The sequence below is a fragment of the Pleurodeles waltl genome, chromosome 5 (genome assembly GCF_031143425.1).
Source record: "Pleurodeles waltl isolate 20211129_DDA chromosome 5, aPleWal1.hap1.20221129, whole genome shotgun sequence".
In the NCBI taxonomy this organism is placed as follows: domain Eukaryota; kingdom Metazoa; phylum Chordata; class Amphibia; order Caudata; family Salamandridae; genus Pleurodeles; species Pleurodeles waltl.
Window position 1 is genome coordinate 649,487,374 of NC_090444.1, and position 21,014 is coordinate 649,508,387.

At 44.6% G+C, this 21,014-nt stretch overlaps 1 protein-coding gene and 1 long non-coding RNA gene across 5 annotated transcripts in view; one reads left to right on the top strand and one right to left on the bottom strand.

Annotated features, from left to right (window-relative positions):
• AK9 (adenylate kinase 9) overlaps positions 1–21,014 on the top strand; it is an 824,487-nt gene that overhangs the window by 613,861 nt on the left and 189,612 nt on the right. For all 4 annotated transcript variants that reach the window (XM_069234515.1, XM_069234516.1, XM_069234517.1 and 1 more), the window contains one exon: positions 11,773–11,986. In XM_069234515.1, coding sequence (XP_069090616.1) covers positions 11,773–11,986 — 214 coding nt within the window. The remainder of the gene's footprint in view (positions 1–11,772; positions 11,987–21,014) is intronic.
• LOC138295903 (uncharacterized) overlaps positions 1–21,014 on the bottom strand; it is a 419,369-nt gene that overhangs the window by 370,927 nt on the left and 27,428 nt on the right. Inside the window, exon 3 of the long non-coding RNA XR_011203710.1 lies at positions 10,621–10,670. This is a non-coding gene — a long non-coding RNA (uncharacterized lncRNA). The remainder of the gene's footprint in view (positions 1–10,620; positions 10,671–21,014) is intronic.

A 21,014-nucleotide genomic window follows, 5' to 3' on the forward strand; every position in this document is an offset into this window, starting at 1 on the left:
AAGATGGCAATCGTTCTGTGATGCTTTTCGTCTCAAGTGGTGTTCAGGCCTCCTGTACTCCTTTCCGCCCATACCACTTCTGCCCAGAGTTCTCAGGAAGATCAAGAACGGCCGGGCCCAAGTCATCCTTGTGGCTCTGGACTGGGCATGGAGAGTCTGGTATCTGGAGCTTCTGAAATTGAGTATCGATCCTCCGTTCAGGCTACCCCTTTGTGAGGATCTTCTGACACAGCAGCAGGGGAGGGTCCTCCACCCAAACCTGTCAACTCTCCACCTCCTTGTGTGGCTTTTGACCTTCCTCCCAGAGTGTGTAAAGTTATCTTGGTGGCCAGATTGCCCTCCACCAAAATGGTATGCACCTGCCGTTGGCAAACATTTGGCAAATATTGTACAGAAAAGTCTATCGACCTTCTTGCTGCCTCTCTGATATTCTTCAATTCATTCTTACCCTATGCCCAGCAGGGCTCCACTCTGGGCACTCTTCAGGGTTATCTCTCTGCTCTGTCTGCCTTCCTGCAGCTGGCTTACCAACGTACTTTACTTAAGTGCCCTGTTGTACATAGGTTTCTCAAAGGGCTTGTACATTTGTTTCCCCCTTTATCCTTTATCATGCCTCAGTAGAATCTAAACTTAGTTCTCAGCTACTTTGTGTGCTTCCTTTGAGCAGCTGCACAACCCCCGCCCCCCGCCCCCAGCTGCTTATCATCAAGACAGCCTTCCTAGTGGCAACAGCATCTGCCCGGAGGGTGAGTGAGCTGCAGCCTTTATTATTCAAGCTCCATATATTAATGTCTCCCCTGACAAGGTGTTGCTTTACACACAGACCGCTTTACTCCTGACAGTGGTGACCCCATATCATTTGGGAAAATCTGTCACCCTATCCACCTTTTACGCTGCTCCACATTCCTCTAAAGAAGAGGAGTGTTGGAAATGGCCCTTTTTGCAGGGATATCTCCAAAAGTTTTGCCTTTGACCTCCTGTTGTTGACTGTGCTGCATTTCGTTTTTGCTGGCTTTAGGATTCTAGGGAATTTACCATTGCTGAACTCTGCTAAAGTGCAAGTGTTCCCTGTCTAAATTGTATTGGTGATTGATTTATCCATGATTGGCATTATTGATTTACCAGTAACTCCCTAGTAAAGTGCACTATTTCTGCCCAGGGCCTAAAAATCAAATGCTACTAGTGGGCCTGCAGCCACCAGAGTGGATTGTAAAAATGTCTCAGGCCTGCCATTGCAGTATCAGTGTGTGCTGTTCTAAACTGCCATTTCGACCTGGCAAGCGCATCCACTTGCCAGGCCCAACTTCCCTTTTACTAAATATAAGTCTCCCCTAAGGTAGGCCCAGGGCAGCCCAATAGGTAGGGTGCAGTGTATTTAAAAGGTAGGACCTATACTGGTGTGCTTTACACTTTCTGATAGTGAAATACTGCTAAATTCGGCTTTCACTATTGCAAGGATTGTCTGTCCAATAGGGTAACATGACAACTAATTCCCTTGAAATATCTGTTAAGTGTAGTTTCCCACTGAGAGCAGATAGAGAGTTGGAGTTTGGGGTTTCTGAACTTTGCTGTGCTGGGCTGCTGCATGCTGCTTTTGTCCTGTAAGTAAAAGTACTGGGCTTTGCTTTCTAAATCCTGCTTCCAAAGGTTCTCCAAGGGCTTGTACTGAGCTTGCCTTGACTTACCAAGTGGTATGAAATCCAGTTCCTGGGCAGTGAGTTCTGGTGCAACAAGGAAGAAACAAATGCATTGATGTCCATAACGACTTCAGGACCGGTGCTGCTCTCTGACTCCCTGCCTACACCAGAGCCATGTTCCTCGCTGAGTGCGAGACCGCAACCTCCATTGCCGGCCCGACACCACCACAGTGCCTCCGAAGTCACTCCACAGTGTGAGTCTAGAACGCTGTGTCACCAACTTCCACGGCACCCGACTCAGACTCCGCTGCAGCTCCTGTGTGTAGGAGGCTGGCCTGGTTTGTAGTGGGCACCTAAGGTACTTACACCTTTTACCAGGTCCAGTTATCCCTTATTAGTGAAATGTAGATAGTGTCTAGAAGCCAGGTTCTCTAGTGTGGATGAGCAGCCAAGGCCTAACCAGCTTACATGCAAAGCTCATGCAATATCACTGTAGTCACACATTACTCACACATATGAAAGAAAATACTCAGTGTTACAAAAATAAAGGTACTTTTATTTTGGTGACACGAATGCCAGAAATACCATAGAGGCTATACTCCCTTAGGAGGTAAGTAATACACAAATTATGAACACTAGTATGCAGAAATAGCTGTAAAAACAGTTAGAAAACAGTACAAATTGTGAAAATCACAATAGTTAGAAATAGGCATGGGGGAACACAAACCATATACTAAGAAAGTGGAATGCAAAAGTCGGTTTCCCACCTAGGCAAGTGCAGTGTGTAGAGGGGCGCTGGGAGTATTAGAAAACACCAAAGGTAAGTAATATAACCCACCCCAGAGCCCAGGAAATCAGGAGTAAATCACAGTAACTTTCCTATAACACACAAGAACACATGAAAGATGATTATGAAAGAACCAGAAGAGAGTGCAAGACACCAACCCCCAAGGGGACCAGGCCCAGGGAGAACAGGAGCCCCTGCTAACCCAGAGGAAGGTGCAAAAGAAGACCCACCGGTGAAGAACAGTTAGTACTGCACCCAAGAAGACAGGTGTGGGTTTCTGATTGGTGCAGTAGATGTCCCATGCTGGATGGATGATTACAGTCTGGTTTGCGTTGCTGGATTCTGCCAACAAGCCTTGGCACAAGCAAAGCTCGCGGTTAGCGGAAAATGGCGCTGCCTGGGATCAGGAGGGACCTGGTGGCCTCTACCCAGGAGGGGAAACCAGAGGGGGCTCTCAGCAACTGAGAGAGCCCTCAGAAGACCAGGTAGCGTGCACAGGAGTCCCACAGCACAGGGACAAAGAAGGTGCAATGGAGGCCCATGCAGCACTACAACAAATGGTCCCACGCCACCAGAGAACCACGCAGGAAGCTGTGCATCGAGGAAGGAGTGCTGGGGACTGGAGCTGCGCGGTGCACGAAGAACTTTGTGGAAGGATACCAACAAGCCTTGGCAACTGCAAAACACGCAGTGCACGGGTGTACTGTCTTGCGTGGGGAGGCAAGCTCTTACCTCCACCAAAGTTAGACTGTTGGATGTCAGGACCGTCGGGACCACTTCAGTCCACACCCATGATGCAGGGTCCACGCAGCTCATCAGGAGAGGGGTCCCACACAACTGGTCATCCTTGAAGAGAGGTGCCTGCTGAAGCAGGGGAGTGACTCCTTCACTCCATGGGAGATTCCTTTGCTTTTTCTGGTGCAGGCTGAAGACATGCTATCCTCTGAGGATGCACGACCGGGAAACAGTTGCTGGCAGGAGCTGAAGACACAATGTTGCAGAAGTCGTCTTTGCTTCTTTGTTGCAATTTGTAGAGTTCCTGGAGGGTCCAGATACAGTTTCTTTGGTAAGAAGGTGATGTAAAGGATGCAGAGGATTCCTGCTGGAGTCTTGCAATCCGAATCTGAAGGACCACCCAAGAGAGAGACCCTAAATAGCCCTGAAAGGTGGATTGGTCAGGCTAAACAGGTAAGCACCTATCAGGAGAGGGCTCTGACGTCACCTGCTGGCACTGGCCACTCAGATGCTCCCAGTATTCCATGCCAACTTGGAATCCAGGATGACAAAACCCAGGTACACTCTGGAGGATCTCTGAGCACCCCCCGTGGTAGTGATGGACGGGGAGTGGTCACTCCCCTTTCCTTTGTCCAGTTTAGCACCGGAGCAGGGACTGGGGGTCCCTGAACAGGTAGACTGGATTATGCAAGGAGGGCACCATCTATGCCCTTCAAAGCATTTCCAGTGGCTTAGAGAGGCTACCCCTCCAAAGCCTGTAACACCTATTTCCAAAGGGAGAGGGTATAACACCCTACTCCCAAAGGAAATCCTTTGTTCTGCCTTCCTGGGCTTGAGCTGCTCAAGCAACAGGAGGGCAGAAACCTGTCTGAGAGGTGGCAGCAGCTGGGGCTGCCTGGAAATCCTCAGAAGGCTTCCGTGGCAATACTGGGGGTCCTCTAAGGGGACCCCAGAGTGCATGAAATCATACAACCAATGCTTGCAAAAGCCTTGGGGTATGATTCCAACCTGTTTGATACCAAACATGCTTATTTTCGAAGTTTCCTTTATGTAGCTGGACATAGGTAGTGACCTATGTCCTGTACACATGTAAAATGGCATCCCCACACTCATGAAGTCTGGGAAAATGATCCTGGAGGTCATTAGGGTACCTCTGCTAGTGCAGGGGTGCCATCACACACAGGTACTCTGCACCCTGCTCTCAGGGCTGGAGGGCCTGCTATAGAAGTGACTTATAAGTGACCTGGTGCAGTGTAAATGGCAGTGAAAGGGTGCATGCACCTTTTTACACAGGCTGCAATGGCAGTCCTGTAGAAGCCTTTGCATGGGCTCCCTATGCGTGGCAAAAAGAAATGCTACAGCCCATAGGGATGCCCTGGAACCCCAATGCTCTGGGTACCCAGGTACCATATACTAGGGACTTATAAGGGGGCACCAGTATGCCAATTGGGGGTGAAATACTGGATTACCAGTATGTAATAACCATAACTTAAGGGAGAGAGCATAACTACAGGGGCCCCGATTAGAAGGATCACAGTAGACACAGTCAGACACACTGACACACAGGCCAAAAGTGGAGGTAACCAACCTAGAAAGAGGCTACTTTCCTACACTGTGGCCCTGTGGTGTGATTACAACACCGCACAGTCGATGCTTCACATCTTGATCTGGTAGATCCATCAACCTCTTCTTGACATAAGGAACCAACGCCTCGCCTCCCCGATGGCAGTAAAATACAGACACCTCACCTCCCCGACTCCGTGCAACATCTTTGTTTCCTCATCGTTTTTCAAGGTACTATAACTGGGGTCCGTGCAACTCCATGACCGGCCCGCACTCCCTTCAAAACATCGTGATACCCACAGTTGGAGCTATTGTGTTTCTAAACACTATACTACATTTAACCTTTAAAAAATTGTATCTTTACTTGTGAATGTTGAATTTTTGTTGTTTTGGTCTCGTTTTACTCAGTTAAATATTGGTTATTTTTCTAAACTGGTGTGGAGTACTTTTGTGGTGTTTTCACTGGGTTACTGTGTGTGTGTGCAAATACTTTACACATTGCCTTTGAGATAAGCCTAACTGCTTTAGCCAAACTATTAAGGGGGTGAGCAGGTATTATCTTAGCTGTGTGACTCCCTTACCCTGACTAGACTGAGGGTCCCTACTTGGACAGGGTGCAAACCACTGCCAACTAGAGACCCCATTTCTAACAAGGAGCAACTCCGTCTGGTCCCAAAAAGAGCATTGTTGTTCTATCTTGACTGCACAAAAGAGTTCCAGGTGGATGACTAGCTCTTTGTGGGGTATGTTGGGGGTGAAAAAACATTGAGCAGTACAGAAACAAACCATTTTGTGCTGGGTTGTTCTCTGTATAAAGATCTGCTATGCCCTGGCTAAAAAGCAGCCTCCTCAGGGCTTAAGGGCCCATTTCACCAGAGGAAAAGCTGTGACCATGGCATTAGCTTGTGGAGTGCCAGTACTGGACATCTACCAGGCAGCAACGTGGGGGTCTATGCATATGTTTGCCAAACACTACTGACCGGACAGTCAGGTCCACAGAGACATTTCGCCTATTCGGTCCTGCAGGCCTCAGCCCACCACCAGGATGGTATGGCTTGGGTATCTACTCAAAGGTGAAGAATCGGCAGCTAGAAGTCCCTATCAGATGAACAAGTTACTTACCTTCATTAACGGATTATCTGGTGGAGACTATATCTAGTTGATGATTCCTCACACCCACCCATGCCTTCCCTCTCTGCGAACAGTTTTCTAAGGCTCGGGTTGTTCCTTTTTCAGGGCCCTAGTTTAAACGCACACTTGTCAGTTCACTTCATGGCTCTGTGCTCCGACGTGGAAAGTCATGAAAAGTACCCGACACCTGCGCTCCTGGGTGGCGCCTATACAGGTGACTGCAGCGTCACTTCCAGCACCGCTGATGTGCAGAAAGGTAAGGAATCTGCAGCTAGATATTGTCTCTACCAGATTATGCGTTCCCGAAGGTAGATAACTTGTTCATCAGGATGTAGCCTGGCAATCTCGAATCCCGATACGGGGGGTCATCTTCCAATACCTTGGGATGCACATCTCCTGGGAACCTAACCTGACTTGGAGTCTTAAGCTTGGCCCGTGGCACGAAGAGCCCAACAAAACCTTACCCGCTGGAACAACTTCAAATTGAATTCCATGGGTAGGATTGCACTATATAAAATTATGGTTCTGACAAGGCTGCTCGATATATGCTCTAAAGTCACGCCCTACACATTCCAAAATCCTGCTTTGATTCAGTCCTGCCCATAGGATACAAATTCATGTGGGCAGGTAGCACCTCTAGGGTGGCCTTCGGGAAATGCATCCAGATGATGCATGACAGTGGCCTTGCCACGGCAGACATAATCCTATTCTTTGGCAACACATCTTCTTCCCATTAATGACTGGCTGCACATGGGGTGGGAGGACCCTGCCTACAGGGGTGAACTGGCCATACTAGGACTAGACAATTTCTGATGAATACATCTACGTGGGGATTTCTCAACTTTTGAATATCTCGAGTGCACCAGCATTCCACAGAAACTTTTCTTCAAACCTCTCCATGTCGACGAGGACGTCACAATGCCATGAATCTGCAAGGGACTCCGTGTGGAATCATCAGAGCCAAAAGAAGTCCTCGTTGGTGTGCTCATGTCATTTCCCTTTTTTCCACACCTTGGATGCGTAACAGTTTTTCTCATCTGTCCCTTAGGTTACTGTTGGTAACAGTGTTTCAGGTTGGAGAAATAGTGGATACAGTTTTTCTGCTACAATGTCTCCTCCAAGGAAGTCGAGTTTCAAGCCCTGTCTGTAGTGTGAGGGTCAGATATCGATCACTGATCCTCACAACGACTGTCTTTTGTGTCTTACCTCGGACAACTATGTCGACACCTGCTCTTCGTGCCACAAGATGAGCCCAAAGGCTTTAAAAGAAAGATAGGCGAAGGTCTTCATGGCCAAGGCCAGGAAGAAAGAAAGGATTCATCACAAGTCTAGACCTCATTCGGAATTGCCGTCTCCTCACTCCTCGAAGTCATCCAAGAGGACCAGAAGAAGCGGGCCACAGTTCCCCGGGTCAATCTTCAAGAGCTGTTTCTCCATCGTCAGTTTCTAAGGTGGAAGGAAGGCTATCAGCTCCATTTCCTGTAGGATGTTTGGCGTCACTTTCAAGTCCAGTAAGACCTCATACTTCACCAAGAAGTGGTTCCTCCAATTTGTCCTCCTTCTCTTTGAGAGGAGCAAGGGTATCCAGCTTTTCCGGCTCCCAGGACAGAGCCATCCAACTTCCTGAATCCCATGTATAGCATTTTAAGCCAGGCCGTCACTTCAGCTGATGCACCTGCGGGCACCATGGGTCCGATATTATATTCGCTGGGAGGATTCCCGGAGCAGTACCAGCAGGCGCTGCTCCTGCCTTTCATGCTGATGGCCCAGGTACCCCAGTGTTTTCTGGCACCAAGGATGGGACTACTTCACCGATTGACGCTCTGCAGGAGTCGGTGGTGCCAAAAGTGCCTTCCCTGATGTCAGACGGTTCATGCCAGCGTCACGTCATTCCACTCCAGTTCCTTTGGATTCGGTTACTCAGGTTACTCGGGTTCCAGATCTCCAGCGCCGATAGCGGCATTGTCGGCGCCGATCCATTCAAGTTACTTACCTTTAGTACACTTTTTCTGGTGGATACAGTATCTACTTGCGGATTCCTCCCGCCTCCCCATTGCTTGCTTGTATATGCCAAAAAGAAATCTGTATATTGTTTATGCAATTCTTATTTCATATACATATTTGTGTATATATGTGTATTGTGACATTTTGTTGCACTTGTAATGTTGGTTTCACCTGTTCGCCTTGAAAACACGAAAAAAGTGATGGAAACTGACATCAGCATACCAATGGGGACTTCTTATGGCTCCAATGACGTCACACAGAGTCACATGCGATGTGGAGAGTTATGAACAAAAGTTTCAGTGGAATGCTGGCACACTGGGTGATATTCAAAAGGTGAGTAATCCACATGTAGATTCTGTATACTCCACAAGAAGTGCTACCAAATGTAAGTATCTCTTTCATCATGCATATCTTCTTTGGGTGCCCCATCCCATCTGAACTCCCAGAGGTGGCCCAGAGTATGGAAGGCCACCATTCAATGGATAAAGTGGACAAGGTGGGGCCGGTGGGGAGGATCATATGGAATCCTTTCAGGAAATTCAAGTGGAATTGTGAATGCTGGCATCACAATTTTACAGCTTTCTGCAACCCTGAAATGCACTACCCACTTATTAGGAAATGCAAGAGGACATCTCTGAATATAGATAGCCCCCTAGAAAACAAGATCCTCATATATAGATAGCCCCCTAGAAAACAAGATCCTCATGGCCCCATTATTTAAAGGTGGGGTATTACAAATCTATAAATCCCTGGTCATACATTTGCCTACGTCCCTGGACAATCTGTATGCCAAGTGGAAGACCTGGGTGTGGGAATCAGACAAGGCAGACTGCAGAGATGCTTGTATGGCCCACCAAACAATAGCAATTTCTGCCAGATGCCGCTTCATGCAATTTAAATACTTACAGCAGACCTATAATGTCACCTTATTGAGTGTGGGGGGCAGGCATCACTGACTCACCTAAACATCACAGGTGTTAAGGACCCAATGTTTTTTTTTTCATGTTGTCTGAAAATACCCAGTGAAACAGGTGTACTGGACCCCTGTTACTAATGCTCTTTCTGTCATAACAGGCACAGAACTTGAAGTAAACCCAATAGTTGCTTTACTTGCTATTCTTGAATATGTAGGTGCGCCCTGCGGATACAGGACATTGATAGGCCAGGGTGTGTTAATTGCCAAAAGAGATATTACACAAAATTGGAAAGCCTTCATGGTGCCCTCGATGGAGGTATGTACCCGAGGTAGGGACTGGTGCGGTAAGCTTGAAGAAGTAAAGAGGTTTATGCTGCACAGCGGTGTCTCCGCAAATACAAATGTGTTTGGAAGTAATGGTGGAACTATTATGGGCTTGGAACCTAATCAAACCCAAATGTATTACTCTGGACATCTTGAGCTAGATCTTATGGTTTTGGAATTGAATCTGGTGGGGCTGGATGCATACCTACCTGTTACAATGATACAACTGTGCAAAACTAATGTTTTGTTATTGAAATGCAAGTACTAATAAAATATTTCTATAAAAAAAAGAAAGGAGATGAGCAGGGTAGCTATTTAGATGGTGTGGCCAGCTAAGTAAAGGATGACATCACCGAATAAAATGCTGCATAAGTGGACCAGTTGGAAAATTGTGAGTTTTAAGCACTGTTCACTGCACTAGAGTTTCCTGTCAATAGGTGCACACCACCGCTAGTCTAGCCTTATGATCCAGGTAAATGTTAAAATAACTGTGACACAAGGCAAGTATGTTGTTTTAAAAAAGGTTTCCCTCTTAGTTTTCTGATATTGTTCTGGTCATTTATTATGTTAGTCTAGCATCCTGGAGGTAGATTTGAAGAATGACTTGAGCACTGGATGTGCTTTCCCAGGGTAAATTAGGTGGAGAGTTTAATGCTGAATAAATAAGGGGAAGGGTGGCAAGACATAAGACCAGGTAAATGTTCATGACCTACTTGTGTCCCATGCTTATTTCAGAGACGTAGATTCTTGGAAGGAAGCACTGTATGATATATTCATTAGGTTCAGTCTTGTGAACATGAATAGCCGTTCCATCAAGTATGCATGCCTTTTGAAATGCGTAGAGCTCAAGTTTGTGCTAGTATTATAGATTATATATTCTTCTCAGCACACATCCATGGAGAGATCATTAATCCAATAGTAATTCCTAGTGGCTTAACTGATCATACTGCTAGTTTTCACATCTTTCACCTATTTAACACAGTGACTAAAGACTTGTAACAATACTCAGAAAGAAAACAGTCACAACTGGAGGGGCTAGGTTAAGATGGGGAAAAATAGATCCCTCACTAGTCTTAATAGGTGGTAGAGACGTCTCTGATTAAACCATATGTCTACTTCAATTAGGATACCCGGGGGTCCTATTCACATATAATACAATTACACTAAGAATATGTTTGTCCTAGAAACTCTGTGCAAAATGTATATGACACACTAATAAGCAGGTCAAACAATTCTGTAGTAGGGCCAATGACAAATCACACCTTACTCTGAAACACAAAACTTCAGTTGGGTAAAATTATACCTACTATATTTTATCCTAGATTAAAAAATTAATTAATTAAAATGAGAAACAATCAAAATCTGGTAAGCGATATCTCTGATAACCTGAATAGAGGAACATGTTGAAACATACAAAACATTAAAAACTCATCATTATTTAACTTAAATAAACTCCCTTCGACTTTCCCTACATTAATGGTACCCTTCTAAATTTGTATATTTGAAAATTGAAAAGTCCCTACCTGCCCAATGCAGCAACATCTGTCCAACCTTGAACTCGATGGTCTACAGACTGGAGAAACAAATGTAAACACAATGAATACGTGATAATATGGGCGTTGTTAAATAATAGAAAAAAGACTTCCACCATTAAAATAACTAGAAAAGTGTGAGATATTGTAGTGTAAATAGCTAAATATTTAAAAATGTTTTATAAATCCATTTTTCTATAATAATGTAAGACTTTTTAATGAAGTAAAGGCTTTTTTTTATTACAGGTTTCAAATATATAAAATCTATTCGTGTTTTTTTATTTATTTTAGGATGAGTTTTAATTTGTATACTTTTTGTTGATTTTGTTTGTTACTTTAAATATAGTCTTTAATTCATATATATGCAATTATATTTTCAAAGTAAAAAACTATTATTAAATTTAAAAAAAACATGGTTGACCCAATATTTCTCTGGGTTACATTTATTTAAACTGTCCGAGATCCCAGTATCCTAATTTGGTGGGTATTGCTAAGGGATAAGAGATAGAATCTGCAAAGGTAAATGTATGCTTTAGAAGAGATTAAGTACCTTTGATTACAATGTTTCTGATTCATACTTTGCTCCCTCCCTAGATTCTTTAAAACTTGCCTGCATCCCTTCGCATTCCATTGATTTTCTTAGTTTTACTGTGCTTTAAAAATCTGAGTAAACTGAAGGACATAGGTGCAGCAGCGCTCTTTAAACCCTAAAGATATTTTCTCATATGACCCACATAACAATAGTTTGACACCCGGGGAGGTTAAAGAAAGTAGGTAACTGTTTTCTACATTCTAAAAGACAAGTGTGTGTGTGTTTTTTTTTGTTGTTGTTTTTTTTACAGTGCTCAGGATGACCTAATAGGAGCAGAAACACGAGATAGCATCATTTCCCCGATAGAATACTTCTTTGCTTAGAATATTTTTAGCCGTTGGTCTGTCTGTGATTGGGTACACTTTTGGAATCATTTTTACTGGACATATCCATAGGAAATGTTTCTAATAAAAATGGTTCTGAGTAAAGTGGGCTGATGACGTGCCTAACAAGAGGATAGGGCAAATGTTAGTATTTATAACAATGTAGGCACCCAACATTTTCAGTAGAATTAATGTGTCCACCTTCCTTTGTGTATTTATATTTATCAGCTTTCTGTTGGAGATGTTATCAAAACACTACAGACGCCTGAAAATCCCAGTTTTCCTGTGATCTTTCGTCAGTACATCTATTTCTTTTCAACAAAAGAAAATCGGGACATATTTTTGAGAAATCCAGTGAAGTATCTCAACCAACCAAAACCCAAAGTATCAGTGCCTATTAGGATCGCAATTGTTGGGCCTCCCAAATCTGGGAAAAGCACAGGTAAGTTAAAACAATTAATGTATTGAATGCAGTGTTCAACTATCCCATTAGCGTTATCAGAACATAGGGTATTAAATTCAAACTGGATCTAACACTGGAGTCACAGTAAACACCTTCCAAGACCTTGGGTAAAGCACTCTTCTCATAATTTTGGTGGAATAACACTCTACACCATCACGCGCAAACAGGCTGACAATGATAAATCTAATTTCCTTTTTCTATCCCAATTTGGCAGTTCTGTTTATCCAGCCCATCCTACAGCTATAACTGTACAACATGAAGGAAACTCAACAATTGGAAAGCCTGTTACTACATGTGTTTCTATCAGGCTTCCAATGAGTAGCTCGTGGGCTACTGATAGCTCTCCAGCTGTCTGTAAATAGCTCTTGTGTGTCAAGTCCAGCCCACTAAATTAGCATCTTTTGTTTGACTGAATATATGTGTACCAAAATTGAAAAGTGTGTTTTAGAGATGAAAATGTGTGTATTTTCAGAACTGATAAGCTGGTGTTTGAATTCCAGAAATCAAAATCAATCTGATAATTCAGTGATAAATCATGTGGCATTTTGGATGTTTATTACTAATAGTATTACCTTGGTGCCAGGTATAGTCGTTCTGCATTACCCACATAAAGACATTCCAAATTAGCAAAGCCCTTTTTTTTTTTTTTTTTTTTTTTTTTTTTACATTACTGCTGGAGATACTGCCTGATGTACTGAGGCGGTCACTGGTAACCTAATCTTGTCTCATATGGTCACTATTACAATACTAATTATATTAGTCGCTGTGGATGATTTTTTATAATAAATAGCTCTTATTACATAAAAGGTTTGAGACAATTTATTTATAAGTCGATAAAATGAACCTATTAATCACAACACATTACTGGGTTTCTTTCCCTGGGCCTGACTCTGCTTTGATAAGTCAGCTCACAATTCCAACAGTTGAGACTACATTATAATTTCAGAGATGCATGTTGATGTTTAGGGGAAGTGGTACATGGGAGTGAGCTAGGTACCAAGGTGTCTGGCAGAATTTCCAGAAAGGTATGACCCTATAGAGCTGAAACTTTTGCACATGCTAGGCATACCCTACTCTCGGAGCATCCATTGATGATGCCTTTAAGAACCAGAATGTCTACTGGTCTTAAATACTTTTTATATGTAAATGGGCTACTATATCTGGTAGTGAGACACAAAGGAAGCAGTGTGCAGGTTCTCTGCCACTGCTACCGTTTACCATAGTAAAGTTTCTAGCCTCCCCACCGAAGAATGGGTTATGGAATAAATGTAACTTGAGGTCCATTTGTGCCAGCTTGTCTCGGACTACCCCTTGTGACTTATAGAATTCTCAGTCTTAAAAGTTTATCTTGTAAGACATGAATATTAATGTTATCTGGAGATTTTTTTACACCTAAAATAAGAATTTGTGTCAGGTTTCAAAGTGTGTGGATTAAACACAGATTTTTCAGGGGCCACTTTATTAAACCAGGGGAGGTGTCTGATGTTTCCTATTTTGCATACTAAATTCGGATACTCCTGTGAACATTTTTGGATGTCAATGTATCTGATTAATTGAGAGATCCCATTCTAATTCAGGGACAGCTCCCACTGCAGGGTTTTCACTCAGTTATTTAGCAATGTGCTCCATTCTTTACTACAGTGTTTTACCTCAAGCCCCGTTATAAGTAGCGTCCTTAAGTTTTCCTATTTCGGAGTTAGACAGTTTAATATGTGCATGGATTTGATGGCATTTTCACACATTTTTAGAAACAAAGGGCCTGATTCTAACTTTGGAGGACGGTGTTAAACCGTCCCAAAAGTGGCGGATATACCACCTACCGTATTACGAGTCCATTATATCCTATGGAACTCGTAATACTGTAGGTGGTATATCCGCCACTTTTGGGACGGTTTAACACCGTCCTCCAAAGTTAGAATCAGGCCCATAGTGTTCCATTATTTTTAATAGAAAGAATACATTCTAACTATTATTGTCCTTCAAGAGTTCCTAACTGGGTCAGTTAGCTTTCCGGGGCCCTCTTTTGTTAAAATCGTTTTCTTAATTTTCAGAAATACAACTGAGTTCACGTCAGTGTGTATACAAAGACCAGACAAATGGACTTCCAATATCAAGGAATTCCAAGGGTTCTGACCATATTGCCCACAGGGCCGGGAGACTGGGATATGTCAAATCTGGGACAAAGAGGGTAGCAGGAGAATAGGGATAATTAGGAATCCCGGTTCGTGCATTGACCACTGTGGGGAAAGCTATGGATTGGTCAAGATTGTGACATGATGAGCGGAGTGCTAGCATGTAAGAGCTAAGGTCTCATTAGGCTGCTGCATGTTGAAATGTAGGGACCGTGAAGATATGGAGATTGTGGCAGTGCTTACTTGGCTTATAATAGGGGGATGTGCAAGACGCATGGAGAGCCTAATATCCGGGCATTCATTTAATGGATCTTTAAATACTTAGAATTATTCCTTACGAAATTGGTTTAATACCCACTGTGCATTAATAGTAAGGCCTTTATTTAATTTGAGATGAAGTACGAGGGTCATTTAGGTTGTATTCTTCAGGGTGGCTTTCATTTGATAAACAATGATTTGTGTTATGGAATTGTAATTGTTTGGTAATTGTAAAGGACTTTGATAGTAGGAGATGGATTAACCAAAAGGGCAGTCAGGCACGTTTGTTGAGCAGTGGCATGACGGAAAATGGAATTAATTTTATACAGTTAAAAGGTGGCTCTCCTGGCTGCCAATTTGCCTTTCTTCTGCTCAGTGTTTTACTGCTGCAGCCCAGCAAAAACTCTAAAACCTCATCTTTACATTTACTGTGTTCTATATTAGATCATGTTCACCAATAATTATATTTCTACGAACACAATAGAAAGAAATGTTGAGGAGGTGTTATATATTCTTTTTATTAGATTTTCACCACTCAGCCATTGAAAATTAGATATTACATGTACAAATCAGCTTAGTAAGAGAAAGTAATGAAAAGAGTTAAATGATTAAGGGTTGTTAGGAACTTGTGTAGAAAGACTGAATCCAAAGTACCACACTGGAGTGATATGCTTACATGTCAATTTCTTGGAAAATTCCTGATTCTATGGCAAAAAGTGTACAGTGTCTGTCCTTAGTAAGAATTATGTTCAGTTCTTGGACACTCATACAAATTCTATTAATCGTAAAGTGTCCTAGCAGAATACAAATTACGTAGCAGTTACTTTGGGAAATTACGACTAACGTAAAATATCTCAATCAAATTAAATGAAGATAACGATGGAATTATCTCACGAGTCATGCCAACACTGCAATTTGGCAGCAAAGGATCCCTCATATAATGGTGGATTATGAAGGCTTTTAAGAATTGTCACCAATAAAATATTGTGATAAAACAAATGTAACATAAAATCACAACATAGAGTAATATGCAGAGGACAACAAATAAAGTAAAATACCAATTACATTCAGAAGCAAAAGGTTTGACTTTTTTCCTTAAAATATTTAATTACTATTTCAAGTACAACATAGACATTCCAGTAAAACTAACAAATCATGATCACAAGCAGACAACGTGAATTGGGAGTCCGCTAGTTTCGGTTACAGAAAAGAGAAATAACTCAACAAAAATGGCCACCTGTTACATCGTCCCTTATTCTCAATCCCTAAATTCACTTAACCCTCAAACCCAACCCACATTCTGTCACCCCAACTGCAGAAAGTTCGAACATACCCTTTGTTGTCCACCACTAGAAATGAGTTTACAGTTCAATAATATTTTACCTATCGCCCTCCTCACTGGACCCTTCCTGTCTCATCGTCAGTATGAAATTACAATAGACTCGCCCTCTGAAAATCCACGAAAGAAGCCCAATGTGATGATTAGCCAGCCCCCTACTTAGATGCATAACCAACGGTTTCCATTTAGCATCATAAAGTATGTGAGTTCCTTGCATGTTACTTGTCAGCCTTTCTATGGCCAGTAATGCCCACAGTCTGATATCATTGTGTGACAGCTGGGCGTTCGGTTGTTTCTCAGTTATGCGTTATCGTCATTTTTGCAGCTCCTAGGCATTGAAGGCACTTGTGCCACTCATCCATTGTCAATTGTCCAAATAGAGAGGCTTAAGGCCCAAGAGCATCACCTCTGACATGGCCAGAATGAGGAAGGTCAGGACTCTGTGAAGCAATTTAGACACTTCCTCCCAAACTGGTCGGATCTTCGGGCAGTCCCACAATCAATCAGTCAATTAATCAATATTTCTAAAGCGCAGCTACTCACCCGTGAGGGTCTCAAGGCACTGGCGGGAGGGGATGGGCCTCATCTAAAGAGCCACATCTTGGGGTTATTCCTGAAGATGGTGATCGACAGTGTAGGAAGGTAGCCTCTTTCTAGCCTTGTTACCCCCACTTTTGGCCAGTTTGTGAGTATATGTCAGGGTGTTTTTACTCTCTCACTGGGATCTTGCTAGCCAGGGCCCAGTGCTCATAGTGAAAAACATATGTTGTCAGTATGTTTGATATGTATCACTGGGATCCTGCTAGCTAGGACCCCAGTGCTCATAGGTTTGTGGCCTATATGTGTTCCCTGTGTGGTGCCTAACTGTATCACTGAGGCTCTGCTAACCAGAACCTCAGTGTTTATGCTCTCTCTGCTTTTAAAATTGTCCCTGCAGGCTAGTGACTCATTTTTACCAATTCTCATTGGCACACTGGAACACCCTTATAGTTCCCTTGTATATGGTACCTAGGTACCCAGGGTATTGGTGTTCCAGGAGATCCCAATGGGCTGCAGCATTTCTTTTGCCACCCATAGGGAGCTCAGACAATTATTACACAGGACTGCCACTGCAGCCTGAGTGAAATAACGTCCACGTTATTTCACAGCCATTTTACACTGCACTTAAGTAACTTATAAGTCACCTATATGACTAATCCTCACTTGGTGAAGGTTAGGTGCAAAGTTACTTAGTGTGTGGGCACCCTGGCGCTAGCCAAGGTGCCTCCACATTGTTCAGAGCAAATTCCCCAGACTTTGTGAGTGCGGGAACACCATTACACGCGTGTACTACATATAGGTCACTACCTATATGTAGCGTCACAATGGTAACTCCGAACATGGCCATGTAACATGTCTAGGCTCATGGAATTGTCCCCCCAATACCGTTCTGGTATTGGGGGACAATTCCATGCATCCCCGGGTCTCCAGCATAGAGCCCGGGTACTGCCAAACTAGGTTTCTGGGGTCTCCACTGCAGCTACCACTGCTGCCAACCCATCAGACTGGTTTCTGACCCCCTGGGGCCTGGGCAGCCTGGTCCCAGGATGGCAGAACAAAGGATTTCCTCTGAGAGAGGGTGTTACACCCTTTCCCTCTGGAAATAGGTGTGATGGGCCTGGGAGGAATAGCCTCTCCTGGCCTCTGGAAATGTTTTGAAGGGCACAGATGGTGCCCCCCTTGCATAAGCCAGTCTACACCGGTTCAGGGATCCCCCCAGCCCTGCTCTGGCACGAAACTGGACAAAGGAAAAGGGAGTGACCACTCCCCTGACCAGCACCTCCCAAGGGAGGTGCCCAGAGCTCTTCCAGTGTGTCCCAGACCTCTGCCATCTTGGATGCAGAGGTGTGAGGGCACAATGGACAGCTCTGAGTGGCCAGTGCCAGCAGGTGACGTCAGAGACCCCTCCTGATAGGTGCTTACCTTTCTCTGTAGCCAATCCCCCTCTGAGTACTATGTAGTTTCTCTCCTGTGGGCATCTCACCAGATAACAAATGCAAGAGCTCACCAGAGTTCCTCTGCACTTCCATCTTCGACTTCTGCCAAGGATCGACCGCTGACTGCTCCAGGACGCCTGCATAACAGCAACAAAATAGCAAGAAGACTACCAGCAACATTGTAGCGCCTCATCCTGCCGGCTTTCTTGACTGTTTCCTGGTGGTGCTTGCTCTGAGGGCTGTCTGCCTTCCCCGTGCACTAGAAGCCAAGAAGAAATCTCCTTTGGGTCGACTGAATCTTCCCCCTGCTAACGCAGGCACCAAACTTCTGCATCACCGGTACTCTGGGTCCCCTCTCATCCTGACGAGCGTGGTCCCTGGAACACAGGCGCTGGATCCAAGTGTCTTTGACAGTCCAGTGGCCCTTCTGTCTAAATTTGGTGGAGGTAAGTCCTTGCCTCCCCATGCCAGACAGTAATCCTGTGTACTGCGTGAACTGCAGCTGCTCGGGCTTCTGTGCACTTTTGCAAGACTTCCTTTGTGCACAGCCTAGCCCAGGTCCCCAGCACTCCGTCCTGCGACGTCGCAGGACCCTCTTTTGTTGTTCTGAGTCGACCGTCTTCATCAGATCTTCTAAGTCCCTGTTTGGGTGCTTCTGCGGGTGCTGCCTGCTTCTGCATGGGCTCTCCGTGTTGCTGAGCGCCCCCTCTGTCTCTTCCTCCAAGAGGTGACCTCCAGGTCCTTCCTGGGCCCTAGCAGCACCCAAAATCCTCAACCGCGACTCTTGCAGCTAGCAAGGCTTGTTTGTGGTCTTTCTGCGTGGAAATAACTCTGCATCCTCCAGCGCGCAGTGGGACATCTTCTGACCAAAGGAGAAGTTCCTGGCACCTTCCGTTGTTGCAGAATCTTTGGCTTCTTCCACCCGGAGGCAGCCATTTTGCACCTTCCTCTGGGGTTTAGTGGGCTCCTGCCACCCCTGGACACTTCCGTGACTCTTGGACTTGGTCCCCTTCCTTTGCAGGTCCTCAGGTCCAGGAATCAGTCTTCAGTGCTCTGCAGTCAGTTGTGGTCTTTGCAGAATCTCCTATCACAACTTTAGTGTGTTTCTGGGGAAGCAGGGTAACTTTACTCCTACTTTTCAGGGTGGGGTATCTTGGACACCCTTAGTGTTTTCTTACACTCCCAGCAACCCTCTACACACTACTCTAGGCCTGGGGTACTTTCTTAGTAAATGGTTTGTGTTGCCTCTAGGCCTATTGCATCTTATTGTATTCTACAGTGTTTGCACTACTTTTCTAACTGTTTACTTACCTGATTTTGGTTTGTGTGTATATTTTGTGTATTTTACTTACCTCTTAAGGGAGTATATCCTCCGAGATATTTTTGGCACATTGTCACTAAAATAAAGTACCTTTATTTTTAGTAACTCTGAGTATTGTGATTCTTGTGATATAGTGCTATATGATTTAAGTGGTATACTAGGAGCTTTGTATGTCTCTTTATTCAGCCTAAGCTGCTCTACCATAGCTACCTCTATCAGCCTAAGCTGCTAGAACACTATGAATCTACTAATAAGGGATAACTGGACCTGGCACAAGATGTAAGTACTATCAGGTACCCACTATAAGCCAGGCCAGCCTCCTACACTCAGGGATCAATCAATTTGAGAAACTGGAGTTTGAAAAAGGTGTTGGTCCTGGTGGCTCAAGCTCACTTAGAGAGATGAGTTATCCAGTGCTGAATCTTATTGTTGTGTAACTTCTTGGATTCAGTAATACCATGTGTAGGAAAATGGCTCCCTGTTGCAGTTACCCCACCACTTTTTGCCTGATATTGATGCTGACTTGACTGAGAAGTGTGCTGGTACCCTGCTAATTAGGCCCAAGCACCAGTGTTCTTTCACTTAAAAATTTACCATTGTTCCACAATTGGCATATCCCTGGCACACAGATAAATCCCTTGTGAAAGGTACCAGTGGTACCAACGGCCTTGTGACCAGGGAAGGTCCCTGAGATCTGCAGCATGTATGTGCCACCCTAAGGAATCCCTCACCTAACACATGCACACTGCCATTGCAAATTGTGAGTGTTGGTGGGGAGAAAAAGACAAAGTCGACATGGCATCCCCTTCAGGATGCCATGCACACAAAATACTGCCTGTGGCATAGGTAAGTCACCCCTCTTGCAGGCCTTACAGCCCTAAGGCAGGGTACACTATACTACAGGTGAGGGCATAGCTGCATGAGCAATATGCCCCTACGGTGTCTAAGTCTATTCTTAGACATTGTAAGTACAGTGTGGCTATATTAAGTATATGGTCTGGGAGTTGGTCAAAACTAACTCGATATTTCCATAATGGCTACACTGAATACTGGGATGTTTGGTATCAAACTTCTCAGAATAATAAACCCACACTGATGCCAGTGCTGGATTTATTAAAAAATGCACACAGAGGGCATCTTAGAGACGTCCCCTGTATTTTACCCATTCCTTCACTGCAGGACTGACTGGTCTGTGCCAGCCTGCCACTGAGACGAGTTTCTGACCCCATCGGGTGAGAGCCTTTGTGCTCTCTGAGGCCAGAAACAAAGCCTGCCCTGGGTGGAGTTGCTTCACACCTCCCCCCTGCAGGAACTGTAACACCTAGTAGTTAGCCTCAAAGGCTCAGGCTTCGTGTCACAATGCCCCAGGGCACTCCAGCTAGTGGAGATGCTCACCCCCCGGACACAGCCCCCACTTTTGGCAGCAAGTCCAGAGGAAATAATGAGAAAAACAAGGAGGAGTCACCCTCCAGCCAGGATAGCCCCTAATGTGTCCTGAGCTGAGGTGGCCCCTGCCTTAGGAAATTCTCCATTTTGCTTTGGAGGATTCCCTCCAATATGATTAGGGATGTTCCCCCCTCCCCACAGGGAGGAGGCACAAAGAGGGTGTAGCCACCCTCAAGGACAGAGCCATTGGTTACTGCCCTCCCAGACCTAAACACACCCCTAAATTTGGTATTTAGGGGTGACCCTGAACCCAGGAAATCAGATTCCTGCAACCTGAAGAAAGAAGGACTGCTGACCTGAAAGCCCCGCAGAGACAACGGAGACAACTGACTTGGCCCCAGCCCTACCGGCCTTTCTCCAGACTCAAAGAACCTGCACATCGACACATCCAGTGAGACCAGTGACCTCTGAGGACTCAGAGGACTGACCTGCACATAAAGGACAACAAACCTCCCGAGGACAGCGGCTCTGTCCAAAAACAGCAACAAGAAACCAACTTTAAAGAGACTCTTGCCTCACTCCGGAAGCGCGAGTC